Here is a 27,187-nt window from a genome sequence, read left to right as displayed (position 1 = left end):
AGATGGTTTCCATGGAGATGTGTCTCCACCTATTCAAGGTGGTATAGCTTACTGGAGTCCTTTAAGAGAGAACTATTTTGGAAAAATTTTTAGAACCAACAGAGCTCACACAGCCAGAGAACTTTGGAGATGTGGAAGGAAGGCACCCCCAGGGAAACCTTATGAAGTGAGAAGAGAAAGCTAGCAGATGTCGCCATGTGCCTTCCCAGCTGGGAGAGGTGTCCAGAACACAAAGACCCAAGCAGACACAAGCCTCATGACTTCCCAGCTGACAGAGCTGTTCTGGACAGCATCAGCCTTTCCTGAGTGAAGGTAACCTCTTATTGGTGCCTTAATTTGGACATTTTCATGGCCTTAGAACTGTAAACTTGTAACTTAATATATTCCCTTTTTTAAAAGTTCAGTTTCTGGTATGTTGCATGCTAGCAGCTTACAAACTAAAACAGTATGTACCACATTTTGCTTATACATTCATCTGTTTTTTGGGCACTTGGGCTACTTCCATCTTTTGGCAATTGTTAATAATGCCTCTTTGAACATTGGTGTTCAAATATCTGAGTCCCTGTTTCCCATTTCTTTGGGTAAAAATCTAGAAGTGAGACTGCTGGGTCATACAGTAATTCTATGCTTAACTTTTTGAAGAACTGCCACACTGTTTTCCACAGCAGCCACACTATTTACATTCCCACTAATAATGTATGAGTGTTTCTATTTATCCACATCCTCTCCAACCATTGTAATTTGCCAGTCTTTTATTAGTAGCAATTCTAGTGGTTGTATAATGATATCTCAGGTTTTGATTTGCATTTCCTTAATGGCTAATGATGTTGAGCATCTTTTCATGTGCTTATTGGCCATTTGTATATCTTCTTTGGAGCAATGCCTATTGAAGTTTTGCCCATTTTTAAATTGAACTGTTTGCCTTTTTGTTGTTGAGTTGTCATTTCTATTATTTTTGAGGTCTTAAGCAGTGCCATTTTTGAAGCTGCCTCAATTATGGGAGTAAAGACAAGAACATTAATTAAGATATATAAACCGGAAAGAGTAAGGTTGTTCAAAGGATTTTAAGGTTCATTAAATAAAATCTTATATTAATATGATGAGTGAACAGAGAGATAATGCTTGAGTTGGAGCAGAAGCATGAGATTCCATCCTGCCATTTCATTTGAGATTCTGGATCCATTTCCTTAATTTGTAGTGTCTTCTGAGAGTCTTGGAAGGACAATTTTATCCATCATCTCCCTTTGTTTTTCTTTCACTTCTTCCTGTTATCCCCTATAACAGTTTGGGTCATGGTCAGAGGCAGAAGGGAATTGGAATAAGATAAGAGGCAGTTTTTTTTTTTTTCATTTCTTCCGTTATCAAAAAAGTCACAAATATAAGCAAACAGTGAAAACCACTTATGTGACACATGGGAAGTAGACTTCTCTTATTTGAATGGGTGTGATGGCTTTTTGCTTTCAGGTTTGTCTCATGATATTTTAATACCAGGTGGTATTTTATTCCATTCGCTGCCATACCATTAGAAAAAAGGTATCGCAAGTGATTTGATATGCATGATTTTGTGAAATAATTCTGTATCTAACACTACCACACATAATAAGTATGTATCCTTGGTTTTCTAAATCTTTGAAATGCTAAAAGCAGCAATGTTTATGCTTTAATATCATAAGGAATCAAACATTTAAAGATAGAAAGAGTGTTGCATAGCAAGTTCTCTTTCCTGGGAAGGATTCCCATCTTTCCTGGGAAGATGGAAATAGATGCTTCAAGCATGAGAAGACCACCAGAGCAGCTAATTGGGTTCAGTGGTAAGTCTATCTGATGCTTGTCTTTCTCAGGAGAAATAGAGACATGATATATGGCAGGCTCAGATTTCTTGTTACAAAGCTCTCTTTGGGTGGTGGGGTTGGATGAGATGAATTAGTTTCCGTGTCTAATTTACGTTATCTTTGTCTCATTAGACAGATAGCAAACTTTATCAACAAATACACCTGTTCTGAATTTCAGATAAAAAGGCAAGAGGCTAATTGAATTGACTTTTAGTCATGTATGAGAAGGGGTTTTGTGGAGTCAGGTGAATCTCAAGTGGGAGCTTCCTCCATTTCCGTTAGAGAAGGGGAGCTGTGAGGTGGGTCCAGGCCTTAAGACATAGCTACTCATCAGTAATTATTGAGAAGAGCGTTGTGAGTCAAGGTGTAATCAAGATATCTCAGGGCACCTTTATCATTAGGGAATAAGCTATGGTAGGTTGAATCGCTGCCTGTCTGACTCTGGGAAATCAGTACCTCTCAAGGTGGCCTGGTGCTGTTTCTGGGTGTTGCCTTTAGGGGTACTTTAAGCATTTCTGTAGTCTTGGCTGGAAGTGGTGGCCACTACTTCTTCCATTCAGATCTTTTCTATTCCACCTTCCATGTGGTTATGTCAAGTGGCGACCCCTCACTGTTGCCATGCCTATAACAAGAATTCCAGCACTAAGTCCAGGCTTATACCACATGTTTCCAACACTTCCTGGTTTCAAGTGTTGGGAGAATGTCCCTTGGGACTGCAAAGCAGCTAGGCTGGTCTGGAGGTACACCAAGTCTTTCTTGAACTTTTCAGCTATTTTCTGGCTTTTCTCCCTGAGAGTAGGGGTGGGATGTGTGAGAGGGCAGTGATGGAACAGATACTTTAACTTCCGCTCCTTCCTCTTCTTTTCTCCTCCAAATTCTCCTCTTCTCCCACCACCCTTGCAGCCCCAGTCCCTCCAAAGTAGAAAATATAAGTGCTATATATAGTGCAGATGAATGGGCAGAAACAGCTCTTGGGATGGGAAGGCCTTTTAACTAGGAGAAGGGAGGAGTGGAGGTTTGGCTGTACTCAGTGTTTGAGGGCCCACTCAGCCAGGGGCAAGTATTGTCAAAATTATATGGCACATGAATATTTTCTGGATTCTCTCATTTTTCCCCCTGCTTCTCTTTTTTTGATCTGCTATGACCTCTACGCTAAGATGAATCTGCTTTGGTCTCCTTAAATTTTTTTGAGCAGAGGAAACTAGAGAAAAGTCCCTGACAGGCAGCTTGAGCCATCTCCTCACTAGGCCCAAGAAAAGAAGGTCTGTATCTCTTCTTCACATGTCCGGGCCTTCCGTGAGGGTATGGGTCTCTGAAGCTTTCACACCCAGATGGGCAGACAGGCAGATCCAGGAACTTGGGGTTTTGAAAAAAATCAGAGTGGATGTTTGCCTCTAGTAACATCTTGCCCTGAAGCTGATGTCTAGAACAGCATCCAAGACACCTTGATGAGATCTGGCAGGTACAAATAATATTTCAGAGAGTACGTATGTTGAAACTACTTAAATAAATAATCTCCAGCATCTAAGAACTGTCCATTTATGGAAAGTCACTAGGTTAATTATTCTCAGTAATTAATAAAATTCTCCCAAAGACATATACATACTGGACAACATTTGTTGGATTATTGCATTTACTTAACAATAAGAAACAAAATTTCCTTTAAAAATATTCTAGAATTTTAATTGCCTTTCCTTCAATAAGAAAAAAATTATAGCTAGAATGAACAACTCTGTCCTAATTTCTACAGCAATGTATAGTTAGCAAAGCAGTTTTCAATACCCCACCTTGTTTAATTTTTACAACAGCTCTATTTGACAATGAGGAAAGGGCCACCAAGGGATTTGCTCAGGGTCATACAACCAGCAGGAAGCAGAGCAAGATCACCAGCTTTCAAATCTTATTTCATGGTTCCTTGGAGTATCTTAAACTTAGAGTGAATTTCAACAAGGTGAATGTAAAGTCCTTAGCCCTTCCAAGGTGCCTTAAGCTGTCACATGTGTAAATGTGAAACTACTTTCTGTTCTTGACAAGATTGCTATAGTACCTTTGCAGGTCTTTCCTTTTTTGGGGAAGTCCCAACCAACATCTCTCTGTCTCTGTCTCTTATTCATTATGTATGTATGTATATATGTGTGTGTGTACATATTAGTATATATGTATGCATTTTTCCTATGGAAATTTTGAGAGATTTTTAGAATTTTGTTTTTGAATTATTAAGCTACAAGTAACTCATTTAAAGGTTGGCTATGATGCTTTAGCAAGTACAGTAAAAACTCATGAATTCTTGTGGGAAAAATCTCTTACAATTTATTTTCAGAAGTAATAAGGATTTTAAGTATACTAGATTCAATAATTAATAGAACATATATAATTCTATACATAATAGACATTTTATGAAGCATTTGTTTTGATTTTTGCTGTTTTCTTTATCTATCTTTTTAAGGATAACGTATTTTCATAGGTCTTCAAAGAGTACACTTTCAGTTTTCTTATCTGTAAATTGAATATACAAATAGGATCTACCTCATCGGGTTGTTATGAGGATTAAATAAATTTAAATTAATAAACTTAAAGCTCAGTATATACATATGTTAGTGCTTAATGGTTAATTCTTTTTTCTATTAGACAAAAGAGTTCTCATTATATACCTCCTCACAGAGCAAATTTATAGAGAGCCAGTAATTTGACAATTTGAATTCTAACATGATCCATGGCTAGTTTATGCTGAATAGCCAAATAATTTTGGAATATAGTTCTTGTGAAATGATATAGTTGAAGAGAAATGACTATACAATATAGTTACAGTCCAATATAACAACAGGATATTGTGAGAGATTGAATTTAGACATGCTCTTAATCTTAACCCACATTCCTGTGGATGTGAGCCCATTGCAAATAGGATCTCTTAAAGATGTTATTTTAAATTAAGGTATGGCCCAACTGAATGAGAGTGGGCCTTAATCTGGGTTACTGGGGGCCTTATAAAGAGAAGCTAAAGAAGCTAAAGTTGGAGAAAGACACAAGGAGAAGCCATAAGTCTGTGGGAATCCGGAAAAGAAAGGCAAGAACAAAAATATGATCAAAAGCAAAGGAACCCTAAGGATTGCCAGTCAGCGAGAATACTTATCAACTTCCTCTGTTGGAAGAAGCAAGCCTTCTAGCCAATACTTTGATTTGGACTTCTGGCCTCTAAAACCAGAAGCCAATAAATTTCTGTTGTTAAAGCCAATCCACTGTGTGGTATTTGTCCTTGCAGCTGGGAAACTAAGACAGATATTAAAGGGAATGTTTTAATGAGAGGCAAAAATCAGCTCTTTCCAATAGTATACTAAGGTGGTTACTAGCATGGATGCCCTGGTTTTGAGTTTACCATCTGTATTATCTTGAGTAATTTACTTGGACCCCCTAAGTATCCATCACCTTATCTAATGATACATACATCTGAGGGTTGGGGAAGGATTAAATGAGATAGTGCCCAATTTCTTAGCTCAGCACCTGGCACAGAATGATGGTCAAAATTGTTGGCTCTTAGAATAAATATTGTGAGCTCAGGTCCAGAGCCCAAACAGAGACTGTTCCTTTCCTTAGCCCAAAGTGGCAGTATTCATTCATTCTCTTTATATCTCTCATATGCCTCTGTTTTGCAGCCGTTTAAAATCCATACCTACCTTTGATTAAAAAAGAAACCATATCCTTTCCTCCTTTTTATTGAGAGTCTGACCTACTCCTTTAGGGGGGATCTACATTTGAGAATTCCTGTATATTCTACATATTTCTTCCTGCCAAAAAATGTTATAAAGAATTGGTTTGCTTTATGTACCTTCTAATATGAAATATATACATGTACATACATATATATATACTTACATGTGTATGCTTATATAAAGTTTCTCTAATATAAAATATAATATTAAATACATTTTTAAGAAAAATCTCTACAGCAACATTTTCCTGTCTCTCTACCCAGGGTGTCTGAAACATAGCCTAACTGTAGTTGGAGACAAAATGCAAAGGATAATTTTCAGTTAAGTCACCCACAGGTTGAAAAAAAAGCCTTTCCTAGATAATTTATTTGTTGTCTGTGAAAGCAAATATGTATATGTGGATGAGATACACACATACATACACAGAGGAAGAGTTTGTGTCACCAAGTTTGATTCATATTTTAAGGTATAAATTATATTGACATGTCACTTATTTAAATACTTTTGTCTTAAGTAATCTACTTTGTGTTTAAGAGAAATATATTTGACCTTGATAATTAATTTAATTTCCATTATTTTCATTTTTTTGCTTGCATAGTGGTTTTCTATTTTAACCCCAACTTACTTCTTTTATTTAAATGTGAAATTCAATGTTAAATATTGCAAAAGATAAAAAATGCAAAATGATCTTTATTTCTTTATTATGAAGTTTTATTCATTTCCATAATAAGCTTCATGTTGAGAAAATATTGATTTTACTTCAGTTAATTTAGAAATTATTCCAATTTCTAAGACATAGTGCTGGTCCCAACCTGTTCTGTAATTCCTTACTTTTAAGTATGGGGTAAGCCTCAAAGAAATTTTTTAAGATCTGAAAATGGGTATAAAAAATATAGATATTTATACTGGGAGGAGAGAAAGGACAAGTAAAGGAAACTGTTATGGAAAGGAGGAAAGGGAGAATCATGGCTCGATGTAGTAGAATAGTTGGCTTTAATCAAGTTCCCCACAAAGGCATTTCAAGTCTTAACTCCTGGTTCTAGGAATGTGAACTGATTCGTAAATAGGATCTTTGAAGGTGTTACTAGTTAGGTGAGGCCAAACTGAATCAAAGTGGTTCTTAATCCAGTATGACTGAAATCTTATTAGCAGAGGAAATTTGGACACAGAAGGAGCCAGGGAGAGAGACAGCTATATGACAAATGTAGAGGCGGAATTGTGGAGTGCTAGCAAGCCACCACCAGGAGGTCAAAGACTTCAGAGAAAGCATGGCCCTGCTCACATCTTTACTTTGAATTTCTGGTTTCCAAAACTGTGAGACAATAAATTCCTGTCGCTGAAGCCAACTAGTCTGTGGTATTTTGCTGTAGCAGAGCTAGCAAACTAAATAAGACAAATGGGTTGAAAATAAAGGAATGCTGGCATTAGGGCCTCAAGCAGTGTAATTAGGTCTGAATTGCATTGAACATTGAGGTTTTTAACCTATGTCAGTAGTTCCAGAAAACTATCAAAGGATAAAAGTTGTTCATTGGTTTCAATAAATTCTCTGTGCTCAAAAGCCACTTTCACACCAATGTTAAATATGAAAACACCACACAGTACATCACAGGAGGTGTTTCTGAGCCATTCCCTAAAATATATCCTAGGCCATAGAAGGAATTATCTGCTCATGAACATATCTACAGATTTCCCATTTATTTGCTGTATGCAAATAGTTTTCTGAAAACTGAATTGCAAAATAAACTTTTGTAAATGAAATACTTTTTCAAAAGAGAGGACATAAACAGCAACAAAGACCAAAAATCAATAAAATGAAAAACAGAAACAAAAACTTTAGAGGAGCTTTCAGTTTAAAAGAACTTCAATAATTATTCCTTGATTGGATAATCCTGTAAGTTCAACTATATTAGGTTTTAAAAACAGGCAAAACACAAAGAAAAGATCCAAAAGCTCTAGGAAGATATAGAGAGACTACCAAAGATTGTTTAAAATGGTAATAAATGGGGGCAGGGTAGGTAGACTATATGTACACATATTGTTTGGCATATGCAAAATATCTCTGGATACACAAGAAATTAACAACATCAGGTGCTTCAGGGAGGAAAAAAGGATGGGTAGGGGAAAGGGATAAAGAAGGTTTTTCACTGTATATTCATTTGTATTACTTCAATTTTGAACCACGTGGACGTGTTGCCTACTTTCTCCCTGTGGAGGAATGTGTTCAAGACTATCTTTTTAGCTTTGGTACTAGGTGCCGTTAGGCTTTGTGGAAAAACAGATCATTCATTCAGTTATAAATAACTATTTATTGAGTGTCTATTCAGGTGTCAGCCATTGTTCCAGTCACTGGGTTGTTACCTTCTGAGGGGTTAATACATGAACTGGGACCAAAGGATGAGAAAAGCTGGAGAAGACTGTTTCCAGCAGAGGAAGCAGAATCCTCAGAAGGAAGATGGGTCACGGGACAGACCATTTTGGAGTGAGTGATTAATATGGTTGCATTTTTGGGCATGTGTGTATACATAAGCACATCCCACTGACTCTAGAACCTTCATGATTGACATACACTTTCTGGGCAAGGCAGAATTAGTATTTTTACTAGTGTGCCAGAGAAGAGTGGAACTATAAAGCCATTTCTGGATTTTACTTTTCACTCTCTTAGGGATGGCTGTTCTGTTGCTAGGATCACTAAAATGTACCATGAGGTTCTAGTTGAAAAATTTCTTTGAACTACATGGTGCTTATTGGCAGGGCTTTTGTAGATAAATTAAAATGTAAAAGGATACCCATTTGCCCTTGCTGGCTGAGTATTTCCCAGCCTATTGGTGCCGGTATGGTTCCTCCTACATGCCTGCCCATTTCCTCTATGCGTAAGATCAAACATTGTATCCTCTCTCATTTAACTATGTAGAATTGGTAAAATGCATAATTTATAAAAATCTTCACTAGAATGTCAAGTGGCCTGAGTTTTATCTGTTTTTAGCTGAATTTCCATTTCTTGCTGACTGCTGGTCTAGGGCTATTGCATTGTCTCTTGATCTGGCTCCACATCCAGGGAACATAGTCTTGCACTAAATATCACAGTAAGGCAGGACTTGTCATAAGATCCAGGTAGGGCTGGCAGCAGGATTCAGGTATTAGCTTGAGAGTGTTCATGCACACACACACCACTAGCAAACATAGTCACACACACATCCTCTCCAGAGATAGCATGTTTGAAGATGGTTATGTAAATGTGGGAAAACCCCTTGGCAACCCACTGATCTTGCTTTAAAGTTCTGCTGTAAAGAATAATCACTGTAAGCCCAGGTACAATCTATGCCTTTTTGAAGGGTCTCCCTTATTAAAATTTTTTTGGACTTTTAAGATAATACCCTAAAATGTGTGATTGAATCATATCATCTTGGAAAGTAATCATGATATTCCTGTCCTTCCTCTGTTCAAAAACCCTGTAACTAGTCTCGCAATCACCCACAGGGCACTCCTCTTTTCACCTACTGGCCTTTGTTCCAGCACCTGCCTGGAAAGTGCTTGCTCTGGCTTACTTCTTCCCCTCCCTCAAGTCCACCCAAATTTATTTTTTTCAGAAACCTGCCTTGACCTGTTTTTACACTCCTGCTATCCTGATCCCAACTACTCTGCCCTTTATCTCTTCCTTTTTCCATTGTATTTATCACTTCTAACCCATGGTAGAATTTGATTGATTGATTGATTGATTGTCATTTTGCTCCTCTTTCTAAAATGCAAGCTCCATGAGAACAGGGACTTTTGTTTCTCTCACTGATAGATCCCAAAGGACCAGAAGGATACATAGGTGCATTGCTTGTGGAATACTTGGTTCAATTAATTGGACAACCAGATTACAGAAATTATCTCTTATCAATCCCAAAGCACTACGATTTCTATTTTCTGGATGAGAAAATTGGAGCACAGAAAGCTTAACTATCTTGTCCAAATTCAGAGGAATTACCAGGGGCCAGAGACAAGATTCATATCCACGTCTACCTGCGGCCAAAACTAGAGTCCTTTCTCCAGTGCTATTCTCACATCCTCTTTCTTACATCCTTTGAAATAAAATAACAGTTGATGAAAAAAGATGGTGTTATGGTTTGTCATGGCATGATAGGGCAACCCAGACAAACCTAGAGAAGTTTACAGTTTTTTGATGATTCTAGGCTTGAATATGACCTTGTAGTTTTGAAGTCTGAGAGAGTCAGAGTGAGGGGATTACTTCAGAAAGTTAAATTGCACATTTCTGATTTTTATGCAAAATAAACTAATCTAGAGAAGAAGGGAAAAGGATTAAGGAGAAATTCTAGGTCAAAAGGATCTCTAGCAAGCAATGATTGCATTCAATTTGGTTTTTATTTTTAGATTAATATTCACCCAACATCACTTAAGATAGTGTTTTTCAAACTTGAGTATGCTTAAGAAATTTTTGAGTATGTTAAAAACAGAGTCCTAGGCTACACCCCAAAGGCACCAGTTTAATAAGTCTGTGGTTGTGGCTCAGAAATTTGCATTCTAAATAAGCGTTTCAGCCATTTTGAAGCAGGTGACCTAGAGATCACATCCAGAAACTTGACCCTAAGTTTGTAATGAAAAAAAGTGACTTAATACTTGTTAAGTCCTTAAAATGTCCAATATTTCCATTTTCATCTCTTTAAAAAATGGAGGATTCTGTCATATTAAGACATCCAAATTGGCTTAACTGCTTGGCAAAGAGCCTTTGCCATTTGGCTGGTTAGTGACTGGAACCTACTGATAAGGGTAGCAATTCAAATGCACAGTCCTTGGGTGCAACATGCCTTCTGAAAATATCCATCAACTTAAAATGTAAGTGCTATGCAAGCTTCTCCATCAGAAGCTCTCTATAAATGAAATACAACAATGATTTTCACCACTGTAGTTATGTTTAAATGTTAACTTCATAAGCTTCGTATCCCTAGGCTGCTCTCTCAAGTTCCACAACTTGTGAGGAGTCTAAAGAGACAGAAGCACTGGATCAATGCCTCCTGCTATATGGAAAATTTCTCCTGTGCCCTTGAAAAATGTTTGCTGTTACCATGTGGTTGGGAGATGTGCCTCAACAAAGATGTGGTTAAAATTAATCCTAATCAATGATTTTACTAATAGTATTTTCTTGTTTATAGCTAAATTTAGTAAAAGCCTTACACATGCACTGTCTTGCAGGTAAATGTCTGGCTGGCTGCCTGTTTCAGGTAGAATTATAGGTTGCAGTTTTAGAATGATATCACTCTGGCTCAGGATAAGGACATGAGATTGGCTTTGTTAATTTATGAAGCTTAACCAGTCTCTGGCTTGATTAAATCAAGCCAAATTCACGGGATCTTTTATTAATAGACAGGAATCCTGATTTGCTGAAGTTCAGTGGAATGACTGCATCCCCTGGCTGGTTGCATGAGTAGTCCATTCTTAGATGGTGTTTTAGTTTCTTAGGCTGCTCAAAGCAAATACCACGAGATGGGTCAGCTTAGACAATGGGAATTTACTCACTTACGGTTGAGGCTGGGAAAAATCCAAATCACGGCATCATCAAGGCCATGCTTTCTTCCCCAAGAACAGCTTCCAGAGATCCTTGGCTCCTCTGCCACACTGCATGGCACAGCGCTGCATCTGTAGGTCTCTTCCTTCTCTTCTGGGTTTCACTGATTTCAGCTTCTTGCTTCTGTAGCTTTCTCTCTCTGTGTGAATTTCATTCTTTTATAAAAGATTTCAATAATAAGATTAAAATCTGTCCTAATGGAGGTGGGTCACACCTTTACCTGAAGTAGTCTCATCAAAAGGTCCTACTTAAAATGTGTCCATATTTATAGGAATGGATTAAACTTAAGAACATGTTTTTCTGGGGTATATCCAGCTTCATACCCTGCAGATGTTATGACAACAATTACTGAGCATGTTGCTTGGTGAGCACAGGGTTAGACTGAGAAAATACAGTTTGCTAAAAGGACATTTGATTTAGGTTAACGTTAATTGCAGTGTTAGATTTCTCTGGTTTACAAATATTTTTGTCTAAATGAGTCCTGGTTATCTATATTTAAGGCTATCACTTTTCTGCTCTGATGAAGTTGAAGATACATGTTTTTATTTTAATGATGTGGATTCTGGCTCCTCTATCAGTTACCCCAAGCTTTTGAAAACACCACTTTTTAACAACCTTTAATAATTTATCCTATTGTTACATTTTAATGAGTTGCTTCCTGGTCCCTAATTTTATCATTAAACTTTGTCTAAAACAACCATGATAATAATAATGACAACTTCACACACATGACCTCTTTAGGGACCTCATCTTGAGGATGATCGTCAGGATCAGAGTGGCCTGTGATTCAGCTAAGGCCATCTAGCTTGTAAGTGGTAGAATTTAGACTAAAACCCAAGTCTTCTAACTCCTAGCTACGATTTTTTTCCTTTGATTCACACTGCCCCACATTCCCATGTCTAAGTAGAGGAACAGAAACAGTTTTGGCTGTGGAATTGAAGGCCTTTGTTAGAATATAATTTTCTTAAAGGGAAAATCATGACTTTTGTGTAAAAACAAAGTGAACATAAGTCAAAGATTTTACTCAATTTATTAAGTAATGAGAAAATTGAATAAGATTGTTTCAGAGACCATTTGAGAAGCAAGGTATTTATAGATAATGCTAAGATAAGAATGAGGGGTTAGGAATTATTCTAGTTTGCTAGTTGCCAGAATGCAACATACCAGAGATAGATTGGCTTTTAATAAAAGGGGGTTTATTTAGTTAAAAACATATAGTTCTTCAGAGGAAAGACAACTAACTTTCAACTGAGGTTCTTTCTTACATGGGAAGGCACAGGGCAATCTCTGCTGGCCTTCTCTCCAGGCCTCTGGGTTCCAACGACTTACCCCAGGGTGGTTCCTTTTTGTGTCTCCAAAGGCCTGGGCTGAGCTGTGAGTGCTGAGATGAAGTATGCTGGACTGCTTGGGTGGTGCTTCGTTGAGCTCTCTCATTTAAGCTTCCAGCCAATTAAACCAAGCATCATTGCAGCAGGCACGCCTCCTAGCCAACTGCAAATGTAATCAGCAACAGATGAGCTTCACATGCCATTGGCTCATGTCCCAGCAGCAAAACTAGGCACCTTCACTTGGCCAAGTTGACACCTGAACCTAACTACCACAGGAATAAAAATGGTTTATGTTCAACAGAGCCAGAAATTGTTACCTTTACTGTTATTTCTTCCACCAGACAAATATTTACAAGTTAGCATCTGACTCCACAGAATTATAAACTAACCCAAATGAAAGAAAGTCAAGCTCAGCACTGCAGACCAGATAAATACCATACACCATCCAGGGACAAGTGGAAGGAAGAGACTGAAAAATTGCAGTGCAGATTTGGGGGTAGATCTCTCCATGCTGTGGAGGCACTCCCCAGTGGCATGGCAGGCTGCCTCAGGAGCCACTTCCTGGGTGGAAATAGAAGCCCTCTTTCCTAAGAATGGAACTGGGATAGAGGTGGGGGATGGGATATGGCTGGGCACCAATTGTGGCTTTTAGTTAGTGAATTTGGAGTGCTGGATTCCAGTTCCAAGAACAACTACAGTGTCAACCCACCCAGGAAAGAAAACACCCACTGGCAGCCTCCATTTCAACCCTAATCCCAGCATGGGCTGACTGAGAGACCCAGTAACTTCTCAGGGCAATGGGGAACAGTTGGCATAAAGGTGGTTCTTCCTCAAGAAAAGGTGGGGCAAGGCATGGCCCAGTGAAGTTTGCTGCTGTTGATTAGAGAATTCTGATCCCTGGGTCTGGGATCACAGCAACAGTTTCAACTTGCCCCAGCCAAAATGGCTGGTAGACTCTGTCTCAACCATACCCCTAGCAGGGGCTGTTCAGAATTAAAGGCATAGGATTACTTTAGGATGGCAAGGAACAGTTGGTTGAACAGCACCATCTGCTGGGCATGACAGGAAAGCAAAGTATTGTGGGCCTGCCATAGGGAAGATTGGCATCATTCTAGGTCTCCTTCCCAGGGTGCTTTGGAGCCTACCTATACTCCCTTCATGGGCCCTGGACCTGTTTTGACTGGGAAACATTGACTTAGAAAGGTCCTCTCTGGGGGATCACCCCTCCCAGAATTAGCCCTCCAGGCAAAAGCAGCTGGAGATAATGAAAGGAGAATTAAAAACATATAGCGACAAATAAAAAACAAACAGGATAGATTAACATTTCTGGAGGAGGAACAGGGGAAAGGAAAATTTCTCCTGGGGTGAAACAATTGCACAAATAGGACAATCTCAAAAATTGTACTATGTATGCTGGGCAAGAATCAGATGAGTAAGAGCTGAAAAAAGTTCTGATCATTTAAACACAAACTATTCTGAAGGTCTAAAATAATTTGAACCAAGTGTTACAGAAGAGCTTTAGCACAAAGCCAACAGAAATTGACCTCCAGAGTAAACTCATTAAGAAAATCAGATACCTAGACACCAGCAGAATATTATATACCATATTAAAAAACAGGGAGATATGGCCAAGTCAAGGGAACAAATTGAATCTTCAGATGACATACAGGATTTGAGACAACTAACCAATGATGTTCAAACAAATCTCATAAATCAATTTAAAGAAATAAAGGAAAATATGGCAAAAGAGATAAAGGATATTATGAAGACACTGGGTGAACATAAAGAAGAATTTGAAAGAGTGAGAGCCAAACACAAAACTTATGGGAATGAAAGGCTCAATAGAAGAGATAAAAAAAAACATTAGAGGCATACAATAGTGGATTTGAATAAGCAGAAGAAAGGATCAGCAAAGTAGAGGATAGGAAATCTTATCAACAACAAAAAAAGATAGAATAAAGAATGGAAAAAGTGAAGCAAAAGCTCAGGGAACTGAATGACAGCATGAAGTGCACATATATATATGCATCATGGCTATCCTAGAAAGGAAGAGAGGGAAAAAGGCACAGAAAGAACATTTGAGGAAATAATAGCCAAAAGTTTCACAACTGTTATGAAAGATTTATAGATACATGTCCCAGAAATGCAATGTACTCAAAAAGGAATAAATCTTAATAACCCATTCATGCTGGTTTGAAACTATTGGTACCCCAGAAAAGCCATGTTCTTTAACCCTCATTCAATATTGCTGGGTAGGATCTTTTTGTTTGTTTCCATGGAGATGTGACTCACCCAATTGTGCATGGTACCTTTTGATTGGGTACCATGGAGATGTGTCTCCACCCATTCCAAGTGGGGTCACTTACTGGAGCCCTTTAAGAAGGAGCAAATTTGGAAAAAGCCAACAGTACCCACACAGCCAGAGACCTTTGGAGGTGGAGAAAGAAAACGCGCTCAGGGTAGCCATTTGAAGAAGCTCGTAAAGAAAGCTAGCAGGGCTCCTCCAGGAGGGTGAGTCTGAGTGGCGGGCGCGGTGGCAGCCTGAGCTGTCCGCTTACCTCTAGTCCGCGGGCCGAGTGGCCACCGGCCTCCCGGGCTTCCCAGCCTCACTGCGCCCTACACCTCCCCCACCCCGCCCTGAGGACTCCCTTCCCGCCTCTCCCCCCTTGGCCTTCCGTGGGCTCGGGCCGGCCTGGAGAGACCTTGAGTGCCTACTGGAGGTGGTCAATGCTGGGCGGGGGCGTATGGCCAAGGCCCCCTGCCACACGCAGGCCAGGCTCCCAGATTCCGGTCCTCAGCTAGTCGAGCACCAGTCGAGCCTTCTCTTCTAGATCTGCCCAGGAGCGTCCCAGTCTCTCTCGTCGAGTGCCTTTCATGTAGCAACTTTACATGTTTGTGTAGTGACGCACACAGGAAGCTGAACGAAACCATGTCCCTTCAAGAAAATATCTGGAATTGCAGATAAGGGAGTGGAGAGCACAGTACCTGTTGATTATACTGGAAGTTGAGGGTCTCCAGCACCCTGACCTCTCTTTCAAAACTACCAACAGAGGTCCTGGCCAAGACGCGTGGACGCCCATTCAGTCTCATGGAGGCTGTGACGTTTGGTGATGTGGCCATACACTTCTCGTGGGAAGAGTGGCAGTGTCTGGACCCTGGCCAGAGAGCCCTCTACAGGGAAGTGATGCTGGAGAACCACAGTAGCGTGGCCGGGCTAGCCCCCACAACAGGATTCTTGGTCTTCAAGCCTGAGCTGATATCCTGGCTAGAGCAGGGGCAGGAGCCATGGGTTCTTGACCTGCAGGGAGCAGAATGGAGAGAGGTGGCAAGGACCTCCCAGACAGGGGAACCTTCATACTAATTGCCGTGGAGATAAACCATATGAATGTGAAGAATGTGGGAAAGTCTTCAGGTTATGCTCACAGCTAAATCAGCATCAGAGAATCCACAATGGAGAGAAACCATTTAAATGCATTGAGTGTGGAAAAACCTTCCACCTGAGCTCAAAACTTAGCATGAAAGAATTCATACTGGAGAGAAGCCCTACAGGTGTGAGGAATGTGGAAAACCCTTTGGTCAGAGCTCAAGCCTCGTCAACCATCAGATAATCCATACAGGGGAGAGGCCCTATGGTTGTCATGAGTGTGGGAAAGCCTTCATTCAGCAGTCACAGCTTAATAGACATCAGCGAACTCACAGTGGAGAGAGACCCTATACCTGTAAGGAATGTGGAAAGGTCTTCAGCCAGAGCTCAACTCTAGCTCAACATCAGAGAATTCATAATGGGGAGAAATCTCAAATCTCAAGAACTTCACATAGTCCAAACCTTGTTACACATCAAAGAATCCATGCTATGGAAAAGCCATTTAAATGTGATGTGTGTGGGAAAGCTTTTAGATGGAGCTGCCGCCTTAGTCAACATCAGTTCATTCACACTGGAGAGAAACATTATAAATGTAACAAATGTACAAAAGCCTTTAGTTGTAGCTCACAGCTTATTCGCCATCAAAGAATTCACACTGGATAAATACCATTTAAATGTGATGAGTGTGGGAAAGGCTTTGTCCAGCGCTCATGCCTTATTCAGCATCAGAGAATTCACACTGGAGAGAAACCTTATTCATGTAATGTCTGTGGAAAAGCCTTTAGTCAGAGCTCCAACCTCATTTGTCATCAGAGAATTCATAAGGAAGAGAAACTTTATGAATGTCTCGAATGTGAGAAAGCCTTCAGTATGAGTAAACAACTTACAGTACATCAAAGAATTCACACCGGAGAGAAACCCTATAAATGTAATGAATCTGGGAACACTCAGCCAGAGCTCAACTCTAGCTCAACATCAGAGAATGCAGATAGGGAAGAAATCTCAAATCTCAAGAACTTCAGATAGTCCAAACCTTGTCATACATCAAAGAATCCAGACTGTAGAAAAACCATTTAAGTGTGATGTGTGTGGGAAAACTTTTCAATGGAGCTGTCGCCTTAATCAACATCAGTTAATTCACACTGGAGAGAAACCTTATAAATGTAACAAATGTACAAAGGCCTTTGGTTGTAGCTCACAGCTTATTCTCCATCAAATAATTCACACTGGAGAAAAACCATTTAAATGTGATGAGTGTGGAAAAGGCTTTGTCCAGCGCTCATACCTCATTCAGCATCAGAAAATTCACACTGGAGAGAAACCTTATTCATGTAATGACTGTGGAAAAGCCTTTCGACGTAGCTCCAGCCTCATTTGCCATCAGAGAATTCATAAGGGAGAGAAACCCTACGAATGCCTCAAATGTGGGAAAGCCTTCAGTATGAGTACAAAACTTAAAATACATCAAAGGATTCACACCAAAGAGAGACCCTATAAATGTAATGAATGTGGGAAGGCTTTCAGCCAGAGCTCAACTCTAGCTAAACATCAGATAATGCATAATGGGGAGAAATCTCAAATCTCAAGAATTTCAGATAGTCCGAACCCTGCTGCACATCAAAGAATCCATGCTGTAGAAAAACCATTTAAATGTGATGTGTGTGGGAAAGCTTTTAGATGGAGCTGCCGCCTTAGTCAACATCAGTTCATTCACACTGGAGAGAAACCTTATAAATGTAACAAATGTACTAAAGCATTTAGTTGTAGCTCACAGATTGTTCGCCATCAAAGAGCTCACACTGGAGAAATACCATTTAAATGTAATGAGTGTGGGAAAGGCTTTGTCCAGCGCTCATACCTCATTCAGCATCAGAAAATTCACACTGGAGAGAAACCTTATTCATATAATGACTGTGGGAAAGCCTTTAGTCAGAACTCCAGCCTTGTTTGCCATCAGAGAATTCATAAGGGAGAGAAACCCTATGAATGCTTCAAATGTGGGAAAGCCTTCAGTATAAGTACACAACTTACAATACATCAAAGGATTCATACCGGAGAGAGACCCTATAAATGTAATGAATGTGGGAACACTTTCAGCCAGAGCTCAAGTCTAGCGCAACATCAGAAAATGCATGAAGTGGAGAAATCTCAAATATCAAGAATTTCAGATAGTCCAAACCTTGCTGCACATCAAAGAATCCATGCTGTAGAAAAACCATTTAAATGTGATGTGTGTGGGAAAGCTTTTAGATGGAGTTGTCGCCTTAGTGAACATCAGTTAATTCACACTGGAGAGAAACCTTATAAATGTAACAAATGTACAAAAACCTTTGGTTATAGCTCACAGCTTATTCTCCATCAAAGAACTCACACTGGAGAAAAACCGTTTAAATGTGATGAGTGTGGGAAATGCTTTGTCCAGCGCTCACATCTTATTGAGCATCACAGAATTCACACTGGAGAGAAACCTTATTCGTGTAATGACTGTGGAAAAGCCTTTAGACAGTGCTCCAGCTTCATTTGCCATCAGAGAATTCATAAGGGAGAGAAACCCTATGAATGCCTCGAATGTGGGAAAGCCTTCAGTATGAGTAAACAACTTACAGTACATCAAAGGATTCACACTGGAGAGAGACCTTATAAATGTAATGAATGTGGGAAAGCATTCAGTCAGAATTCAACTCTTTACCAACACAAGTTCATTCATGCTGGAGTGAAACCCTATGAATGTATTGAATGTGGGAAAGCATTTAGTCGGAGTTCATATCTTATTGAACACCAGAGAATTCACACAAGAGCCCAGTAGTATTATGACTATGGTAACACCTGGAAGGGTCAACCTTTGTGAGCCATAAATAGGTTAATACTGTGGGTGGGCCACGGTGGCTCAGCAGGCACCAGGAATCGAACCCAGGTCTCTGACATGGCAGTGGGAGTACCAGGAATAGCAGATGCACCATTCTACATGCCCAGCATAGAATTTGTTGTTTTTTCATCCTGAGGAGCAATACTATTAAAATATGTGAAATCTCATCATCATCTGCAGTGTATATCAGTTTTTTTTGCTTCCTTTACCTAATTGTTTTGTCATTAGAGAATTTTGATCACAAAAGATATCATTCTGTCCATCAGGATCATTAGAACCGAAGGTACAAGAGAATAAATCCATTTTCAGCACTCTCAAAAAAAAAAAAAAAAAAAAAAGAAAGCTAGCAGGCATTGCCATGTGCCTTCCCACCTGACAGAGGTGTCCAAGAGCAAAAGACCCCAGTAGACACCAGCCATGTGACTTTCCCAGCTGACAGAGCTGTTCCAGACAGCATCAGCCTTTCTTGGGTGAAGGTAACGTCTTATTGGTGCCTTAATTTGGACATTATCATAGCCTTAGAACTGCAAACCTGCAACTTAATAAATTCCATTTTTATAAGCCATTCTGTTTTTGATATATTACATTCCAGCCACTTTAGCAAACTAAAACACCATTCCAGGACACATACCAATCAGAATGTCAAATGTAAAGACAAAGAGAAAATTTCGAAAGCAGCAAGGGAAAAGAGTCATCATATACAAGTGATGCTCAATGAGACTAAGTGCCAATATCTCATCAGAAACCATGGTGGCAAAAAGGCAGTGGTACAATATATTTAGGGTACTGAAAGAAAAAAATCTGCCAGCCAAGAATTCTTTTTTTAGGCAAAGCTCTCCTTCAAAAATGTTGGAGAGTTTAAAATACTCACAGATAAACAGAAACTGAGAGAATTTGTTTTGAGATCTGCTCTACAAGAAATACTAAAGGGAGTGCACCAGACTGAAAGGAAAAGACAGGAGAGAAATGCAGGGAGGAGGGTGTAAAAATGACGAATAACAGTAAGGGTAATGAAAAGGGTAAGAAGAGAGACAAAAATAAGATATAACATATAAAAGCCAAAGGACAAATGATTGACGTATGTTCTGCACTTACAGTAATAACATTGAATGTTACTTGATTAAACCCCCCAATCAAAAGACAGATACAGAATGGATAAAAAATATATATAATCCATTTATATGTTGTCTATAAGAGATTCACTTTAGACCCAAGGACACAAATAGTTTGAAAGAGAAAGATTGCAAAAATATATTCCATGCAGACAGTTACCAGAAAAGAGCTGGGATAGCTAACCTAATATCAGACAAAATAGACTTTAAGTGCAAAACTGTTAAAGAGACAAAGAAGGACTTTATACATAAATAAAAGGGACCATCAAGAAGAAATAGCAGGTGGGCCACAGTGGCTCAGCAGGTAAGAATGCTTGCATGCCATGCCAGAGGACCCGGGTTCAATTCTTGGTGCCTGCCCATGTAAAAAAAAAAAAAAAAAAAAAAGAAGAAGAAATAGCAATCATTAATATGTATGTACATAACTAGGGGGCCCTAAAATACATGAAACAAATACAGGCAATGTTGAAAGAAGAAATAGACATCTATACAATAATAGTTGGCGATTTCAATACACCACTCTCATCAACACATAGAACATCTAGACAGAGGATAAATAAGGAAACAGAGAACTTGAATAATATGATAAATTTACTAGCCCTGACAGACATTTACAGAACATTGTCTCCCCAAACAGCAGGATATCCATTCTTCTCAAGTGGTCATAGATCATTATACAAGACAGACCACATGTTGGGCCACAAAACAGATCTTGATAAATTTTAAAAAGATTGAAATTATACAAAGCATTATCTCTGATCATATTGTAATGAAGCTGGATATCAATAACTTGTGGGAAACTGGAAAATTCACAAATATATGGAGTTTAAACAACATACTCTTAAGCAATCAGTGGGTCAAAGAAGAAATTCCGAGAGAAATAGGTAAATTTCTATTTCATTGAGATGAATGAAAATGAGAAAACAATATATCAAAACTTATGGATTCAGCAAAAGCAGTGCTGAGAGGAAATTTTTAAACATTTTTTTAATTGTGAAAATAACATATATTGTTATTTTGACTCTATTTGTACTCTCTCAGCAACTGATACCTTATTTGTTACACTTCTTTTCACTCTTTTGGTCATGATGGAATTGTTGATCCCACAGTGCCAGGGCCAGACTCATCCCTGGAGATCATCTCCCACAGTGCCAGGAAGACTTTCATCCCTGAATGTCATGTCCCACATAGGGAGAGAGCAATGGCTTCATTTATAGACTTGGGCTTAGAGAGAGAGAGCCCACATCTGAGCAACAAAAGAGGTCCTCTGGAGGTGACTCTTTTGGTATACCTATAGGTAGGCTCAGCTTCTCCACTACATACATAAACTTCACAAGAGCAAGCCTCAAGATCAAGGGCTTGGCCTATGGATTTGGGTGTCCCTGATGCTTGGCACAGTATCTGGGCTTTCCCCGGTGGTAAAGTTTAAGATTTTCATATTTTTTCTCCCATCCTTCAAGGGACTTTGCCAATACTTTTTGATTATCTGCTTAATATGCTCTGGGATGTATTCAGGAATTACATTAAAATATACAGAATTAAAGGCTCTTGTTCTTATTCTGGGCTCCCTGTGTTTCAATTGTTTAAATGATCTATCCACACAGGTTGAATTAGATTATGTCCTATTGAACAATTTAGGTTTTGGGTAAAATAAACCCTTCTTCTTTTGATCTCAAAGAGTAGATGAAGTTCTAAAATATAGACAATGTCTTCCTTACCCCTGAATTCTGAATTACCTTAATCCTGACCTGCTTAACTTTGTTCTTATGTCTAAATACCGCATTACACATATATAAAACAGCTTCTCAAAATCCAGAAATAGCAGTTACTACTTCAGACTAAATGTGACTGCTATGAAAGCGTACAGTCTAGGCTCCAGTTTTCTTATAAGTAATTTCTAAATGAGATCATACAATATTTGCTCTTTTGCTTCAGCTTATTTTGTCTCACCAAGTGTCCCACAGGTTCATTCACATTGTTGCGTGCCTCAAAGCTTTGTTCCTTTTTGTTCCAGCACAATGTTCAAACAGGTATGCACCACTGTTTGCCACTCTGCTCTCAGTCAGTGCATCTTTTAGCCACCTTCTCTGGGCCTTATATATAACATCCAAAGTCAACAGTCCATCAATTTTAGATAATTTCACTGTTCCCAAGATAAAGATAATCAATAAATACACCCTCACCAAATACAAAATCTAAACATCCTCCTAAAACTTGTCCCTTCTTCCATTATGTACCCCAGTATTACTGTAGTACCACAGATGTTTTCTTGTTAAACATAGCCCATAGCATGCAATAGCATTTCCCCCCATACTCCAAAATTATATACTCTTTGTACAAGATTCATACCTTTGTAGTAGTTTATGCAAGAACTTATTTATATTTGTAGTGTTTATCAGTGGGACATGAGTCTATGCAACCCCTTGTTCACCTTCAATATGGTAATATTACTTATAGACAGACTAGTAAACTGCCTTCATGTCTATCTATTCACTTACAATTAAGATTAACCTCATTAGCTAACATTTCACCCATCTTAAGCTTCTGAGTATCTCTAGGTCCTCTATATTCTGTAATTGTAAGCCTCTGATTTTACCTTTACCATGGTCATAAAATTGGAATCATTCAGTATCTATCCTTTTGTGTCTGACTTATTTCACTCAGCATTATGTCTTCAAGGCTCATTCATCTTGTCATGTAGTTCAGGACGTCATTTTGTCTTACTGTTGCATAATATACCATCATATGTGTATACCACATTTTGTTGATCCACTTGTCTATTGATGGGCACTTAGATTGTTTCCATGTTTTGGCCATTGTGAATACTGCTACTTGAACATTGGTGTGCAAATGTCTGTTTGTGTAACTGCTTTCAGCTCTTCTGGGTATATACTGTGTAGTGCTATTGCTGGGTCATAGGGCAACTAGATATTTAGTTTCCTGAGGAACTGCCAAACTGTATTCCATAGCAGTTGTACCATTATGCAGTCCCACCAGCAATGCATGTGTCCCAATTTCTCCACATCATCTCCAATATTTGTAGTTTCCTACTCGTTTAATAGCAGCCATTCTTAAGGTGTGAGGTGGTATTTCATTGTAGTCTTGATGTGCATTTCCTTTATAGCTATTAAGAATGAGCATCTCTTCATGTGCTTTTTAGCCATCTGTATTTGCTCTTCAGAAAACTGTCTATTCATATCTTTAGCCCACTTTGAGGTTTGGTTGCTTGTTCTTTTGTTGTTGAGTTGTATGATTTCTTTATGTATACAAGATATCAAACCTTTATCTGATGTATGACTTCCAAATATTTTCTACCATTCAGTTAGTTGACTTTTCACCTTTTTTGACAAAGTCTTTTGAAGTGCAAAATAATTTAGTTTTGAGTTCTCATTTATCTATTTTTTCTTTGTGGCTTGTGCTTTGGGTATAAACTTTAGGAAGCTACCTCCTATTACTAGGTCTTGAAGATGTTTTCCTACTTTTCTTCTAGGAGCTTTATGGTACTGGTTCTTATATTTAGGTATTTGATCCACTTTGAGTTAATTTTTGTATAGGGTGTAAGGCAAGGGTCCTCTTTCACTTTTTGGCTCTTGTTATCCAGTTCTCCCATGCCCATTTATTGAAAAGTCTATTTTGTCCCAGTTCAGTGGATTTGAGGGCCATGTCAAAGATTAGTTGACCACAGATTTGGTGGTCCATTTCTGTGCTCTCAATTTGCTTCCATTGGTCAATACCTCTATCTTTGTGCCAGTACCATGCTGTTTTGACCACTGTGGCTTTATAATAAGTTTTAAGGTCAGGGAGTGTTAATTCTCCTGCTTCGTTCTTTTTTTTTAATGATGCTTTTAGCTATTCAGGGACTTTCCCTTCCAGATGAATTTGATAACTGCTTTTGCAAGTCTTTAAAGTAGGTTGTTGGAATTTTGATTGGTACTGCGTTGAATCTGTATATCAATTCAGATAGAATTGACATCTTAACTATATTTAACCTTCCTACCCATGAGTAGGGAATGTCTTTCTACCTACTTAGATCTTCTTTGATTTCTTTTGTCAATGTTACGTAGTTTTCTGTGTACAAGTCCTTTATGTCCTAGTTAAGGTCATTCCTAAGTACTTGATTCTTTCAGTTGCTATTTTGAATGAAATTTTTTCCTTAACTGACTCCTCAGTTAGGTCATTGCTTGTGTATAGAAACATTACTGATTTTTGCACATTAATTTTATAATCTGCCACCTTGCTGAATGTATTTATTAACTCAAATAACTTTGCTGTAGATTTCTCAGGATTTTCCAAGTATAGTATCATGTCATCTGAAAATAATGAAAGTTTTACTTCTTCCTTTCCAATTTGGATGCCTTTTATTTCTTTGTCCTGCCTGATTGCTCTAGCTAGAACTTCTAGCACAATGTTGAATAATAGTGGTGACAATGGGCATCTTTGTCTCATTTTCATCTTAGAGGGAAAGCTTTCAGTCTCTCTTTATTGAGTACAATTGGTTTTTCATATATGCCCTTTATCATATTGAGGAAGTTACCTTTGATTCCTACGTTTTGAAGTGTTTTTTTTTTTTGAAAAACAATTTGAATTTTGTCAAACGCTTTTTCAGTATCAATTGAGATATGTAATTTTCCCCTTTCATTTTGTTAATATGCTGTATTACATTAATTGATTTTCTTGTATTGAATTATCCTTGCATTCCTGGTATAAACCCCACTTGGTCATGGTGTATAATTCTTTTAATTTGCTGTTGGATTTGATTTGCTCATATTTTGTTGAGAAATTTTGTATCCACATTCATTAGGGAGATTGGCCTGTAGTTTTCCTTTTTGTATCATTTTTACCCAGTTTTGTTATTAAAGTGATGTTGATTTCATAAAATGAGTTAGATAGTGTTTCTTTTTCCTCAAATTTTTGGAAAAGTTTGAGCAGGATTGGTGTTAGTTTTTTTGGAATGTTTGATAAAATTCCCCTGTGAAGCCATCTGGCTCTGGGCTTTTCTTTGTAGGAAGATTTTTGATGACTGATTGAATCTCTTTAGTTGTGATTGGTTGGTTGAGATCTTCTATTTCTTCTTGAGTCAGTGTAACTTTTTCGTGTGTTTCCAGTAATTTGTCTATTTCATCTAAGTTGTCTAATGGTTTGTTGCCAACAAACTATACAATGTAGATAAAATGAATTTCTTAGAAACACAAACAACTGACACTGACTGTAGAAGAAATAGAAGCCCTCGACAAACCAATCACAAATAAAGAAGATTGAATCAGTCATCAAAAACCTCCCCCAAAAGAAAAGCCCAGGACTAGATGAGTTAGTTCACAGTTGAATTCTACCAATTATTCGAAGAAGAGTTAATGCCAATCCTATTCAAATTCTTCCAAAAAATTGAAGAAGAGGGAACACTACCTAACTCATTCTATGAAGCCAACATTGCCATAATACCAAAGTCAAATAAAAATAATACAAGAAAAGAAAATTGCAGTCCAATTTCTATAATGAATATATATGCAAAATCCTCAACAGAATACCAGCAAATCATATCCAAAAGCACATTAAAAGAATTATACACCATGATCAAATGGGTTTTGTTCCAGGATTGCAAGGGTGGTTCAATTCACGAAAATCAACTGATGCCATACACCACATTAAAAAATCAAAGAGGAAAACTACATGATCATCTCAACTGACCCAGAAAAGGCATTTGACAAAATCCAGCATTCTTTCTTGATAAAAAGGCTTTGAAAGATAGGAGTAGAAGAAACCTTCTCAACATGATAAAGGGCATATATAAAAAAAACCCACAGCTAACATTGTACTCAATGGTGAATGAATAAAAGCTTTCCCTCTAAGAACTGGCACAATACAATGATGCCCACTGTCACAACTGTTATGCATCATTGTTCTAGAAGTTCTTGCCAGAGAAATTAAGCAAGAAAAAGAAATGAAAAAATATTCAAATTGAAAAGGAAGAGGTAAAACTTCCACTATTTGCAGATGATATAATCCCATATTTAGAAAGTCATGAAAATCTACAATGAAGCTGCTAGAGCTGTATGAATTCAGCAAAGTGACAGGAACAAGTTCAACATGCAAAAAATCAGTATGTTTCTATACACTAGTAATGAGCAATATAAAGAGGAAATTAAGAAAAAATTCCATTAACAACAACAATTAAATGAATCAAATATTTAGGAATAAAGTTATGTAAGGAGGTAAAGGACCTATACACAGAAATCTAAAAAACATTGTTAAAAGAAATCAAAGAAACCCTAAATAAATGGAAGGACATTCCATGTTCATGGGTTAGAAGACTAAAAATAGTTAAGATGTCAATTATTTTCAAATTGATTTACAAATTAACACAATCCCAATTGAAATTCCATCAGCCTGCTTTGCAGAAATGGAAAAGTCAATCATCAAATTTATTTGGAAGCGTAAGGAGTTCTGAATAGCCAAAAACATCTTTAAAAAAAACAAAATTGGAGGACTCACACTCCCTGACTTTAAAGCATATCACAAAGCTACAGTCATCAAATCAGCATTTGATGCTGTACTAGTATAAAGATACATATGTTGATCAATGTAATTGATTTGAGAGTTCAGAAATAGATCTTCATGTTTATGTCAATTTATTTTTGACAAGGCTGCCAAAACTATGCAACTAGTATAGATCAGTCTGTTCAACAAATGGTGCTGGGAGAATGGACTATCCATATCTAAAAGAATGAAAGAGGACCGTATCTCACAACTTATACAAAAGTTCATTTAAAATGGGTCAAAGGCCTAAATAAAAGAGCCAGGGTCATAAAACTCCTAGAAGAAACTGTATGGATGATTCTTCAAGATCTTGTGGTAGGAGGTGGTTCTTAGACTTTATACCTAAAGACCAAGCAACAAAAGAAGAAGTGGATAAATGGAATTTCCTCAAAATTCAAAAGACTTTTTCAGGAAAGTGGAAAGGCAGCCTTCACTTTACTCAAGTGGCGAAGATATTTGGAAAGTATAAATCTGATAAAGATGTAATATCCAGAATATATAAAGAAATTCTTCATCTCAACAATAAAAAGACAAACAACCCAATTAAAAATGGACAAAAGATGTGAATAAGATACTATTCTAAAGAGGAAATACAAATGGCTGAAAAGCACATGAAAATATGCTCAACATCACTAGCTGTTAGGGAAATGTAAGTGAAGTCTACAATGAAATATTTCACACTTACTCAAATAGCCACAATAAAAAAGCCCAGAAAATAACAAGTGTTGGAGAGGATATGGAGAAACAGGAACATTTATTCACAGCTGCTGGGAATGTAGAATGATGCAGCCACTGTAGAAGACAGTTTGGCAGCTCCTCAGGAAGCAAGTATAGAATTGCCATATGATCTGGCAATCCCATTACTAGGTATATGCCTA

The 27,187-nt window shown here is 38.1% G+C and overlaps 2 protein-coding genes across 2 annotated transcripts in view; both read left to right on the top strand.

Annotated features, from left to right (window-relative positions):
* The window catches only part of ZNF800 (zinc finger protein 800), a 235,708-nt gene that overhangs the window by 184,781 nt on the left and 23,740 nt on the right, over nucleotides 1–27,187 (top strand). The window lies entirely within an intron of this gene.
* On the top strand, nucleotides 15,522–18,971 carry LOC143681632 (uncharacterized). Its single transcript, XM_077158827.1, is given in 4 exon segments — nucleotides 15,522–15,614; nucleotides 15,703–15,943; nucleotides 15,946–16,738; nucleotides 16,740–18,971. Coding segments are annotated over 4 exon segments (2,991 nt in total). The 3' UTR covers nucleotides 18,604–18,971.

This window comes from Tamandua tetradactyla, chromosome 1, assembly GCF_023851605.1.
Source record: "Tamandua tetradactyla isolate mTamTet1 chromosome 1, mTamTet1.pri, whole genome shotgun sequence".
Taxonomy (NCBI): domain Eukaryota; kingdom Metazoa; phylum Chordata; class Mammalia; order Pilosa; family Myrmecophagidae; genus Tamandua; species Tamandua tetradactyla.
The sequence above is the reverse complement of the archived record's forward strand: the minus strand, read 5'-3'. Positions and strand labels throughout refer to the sequence as shown.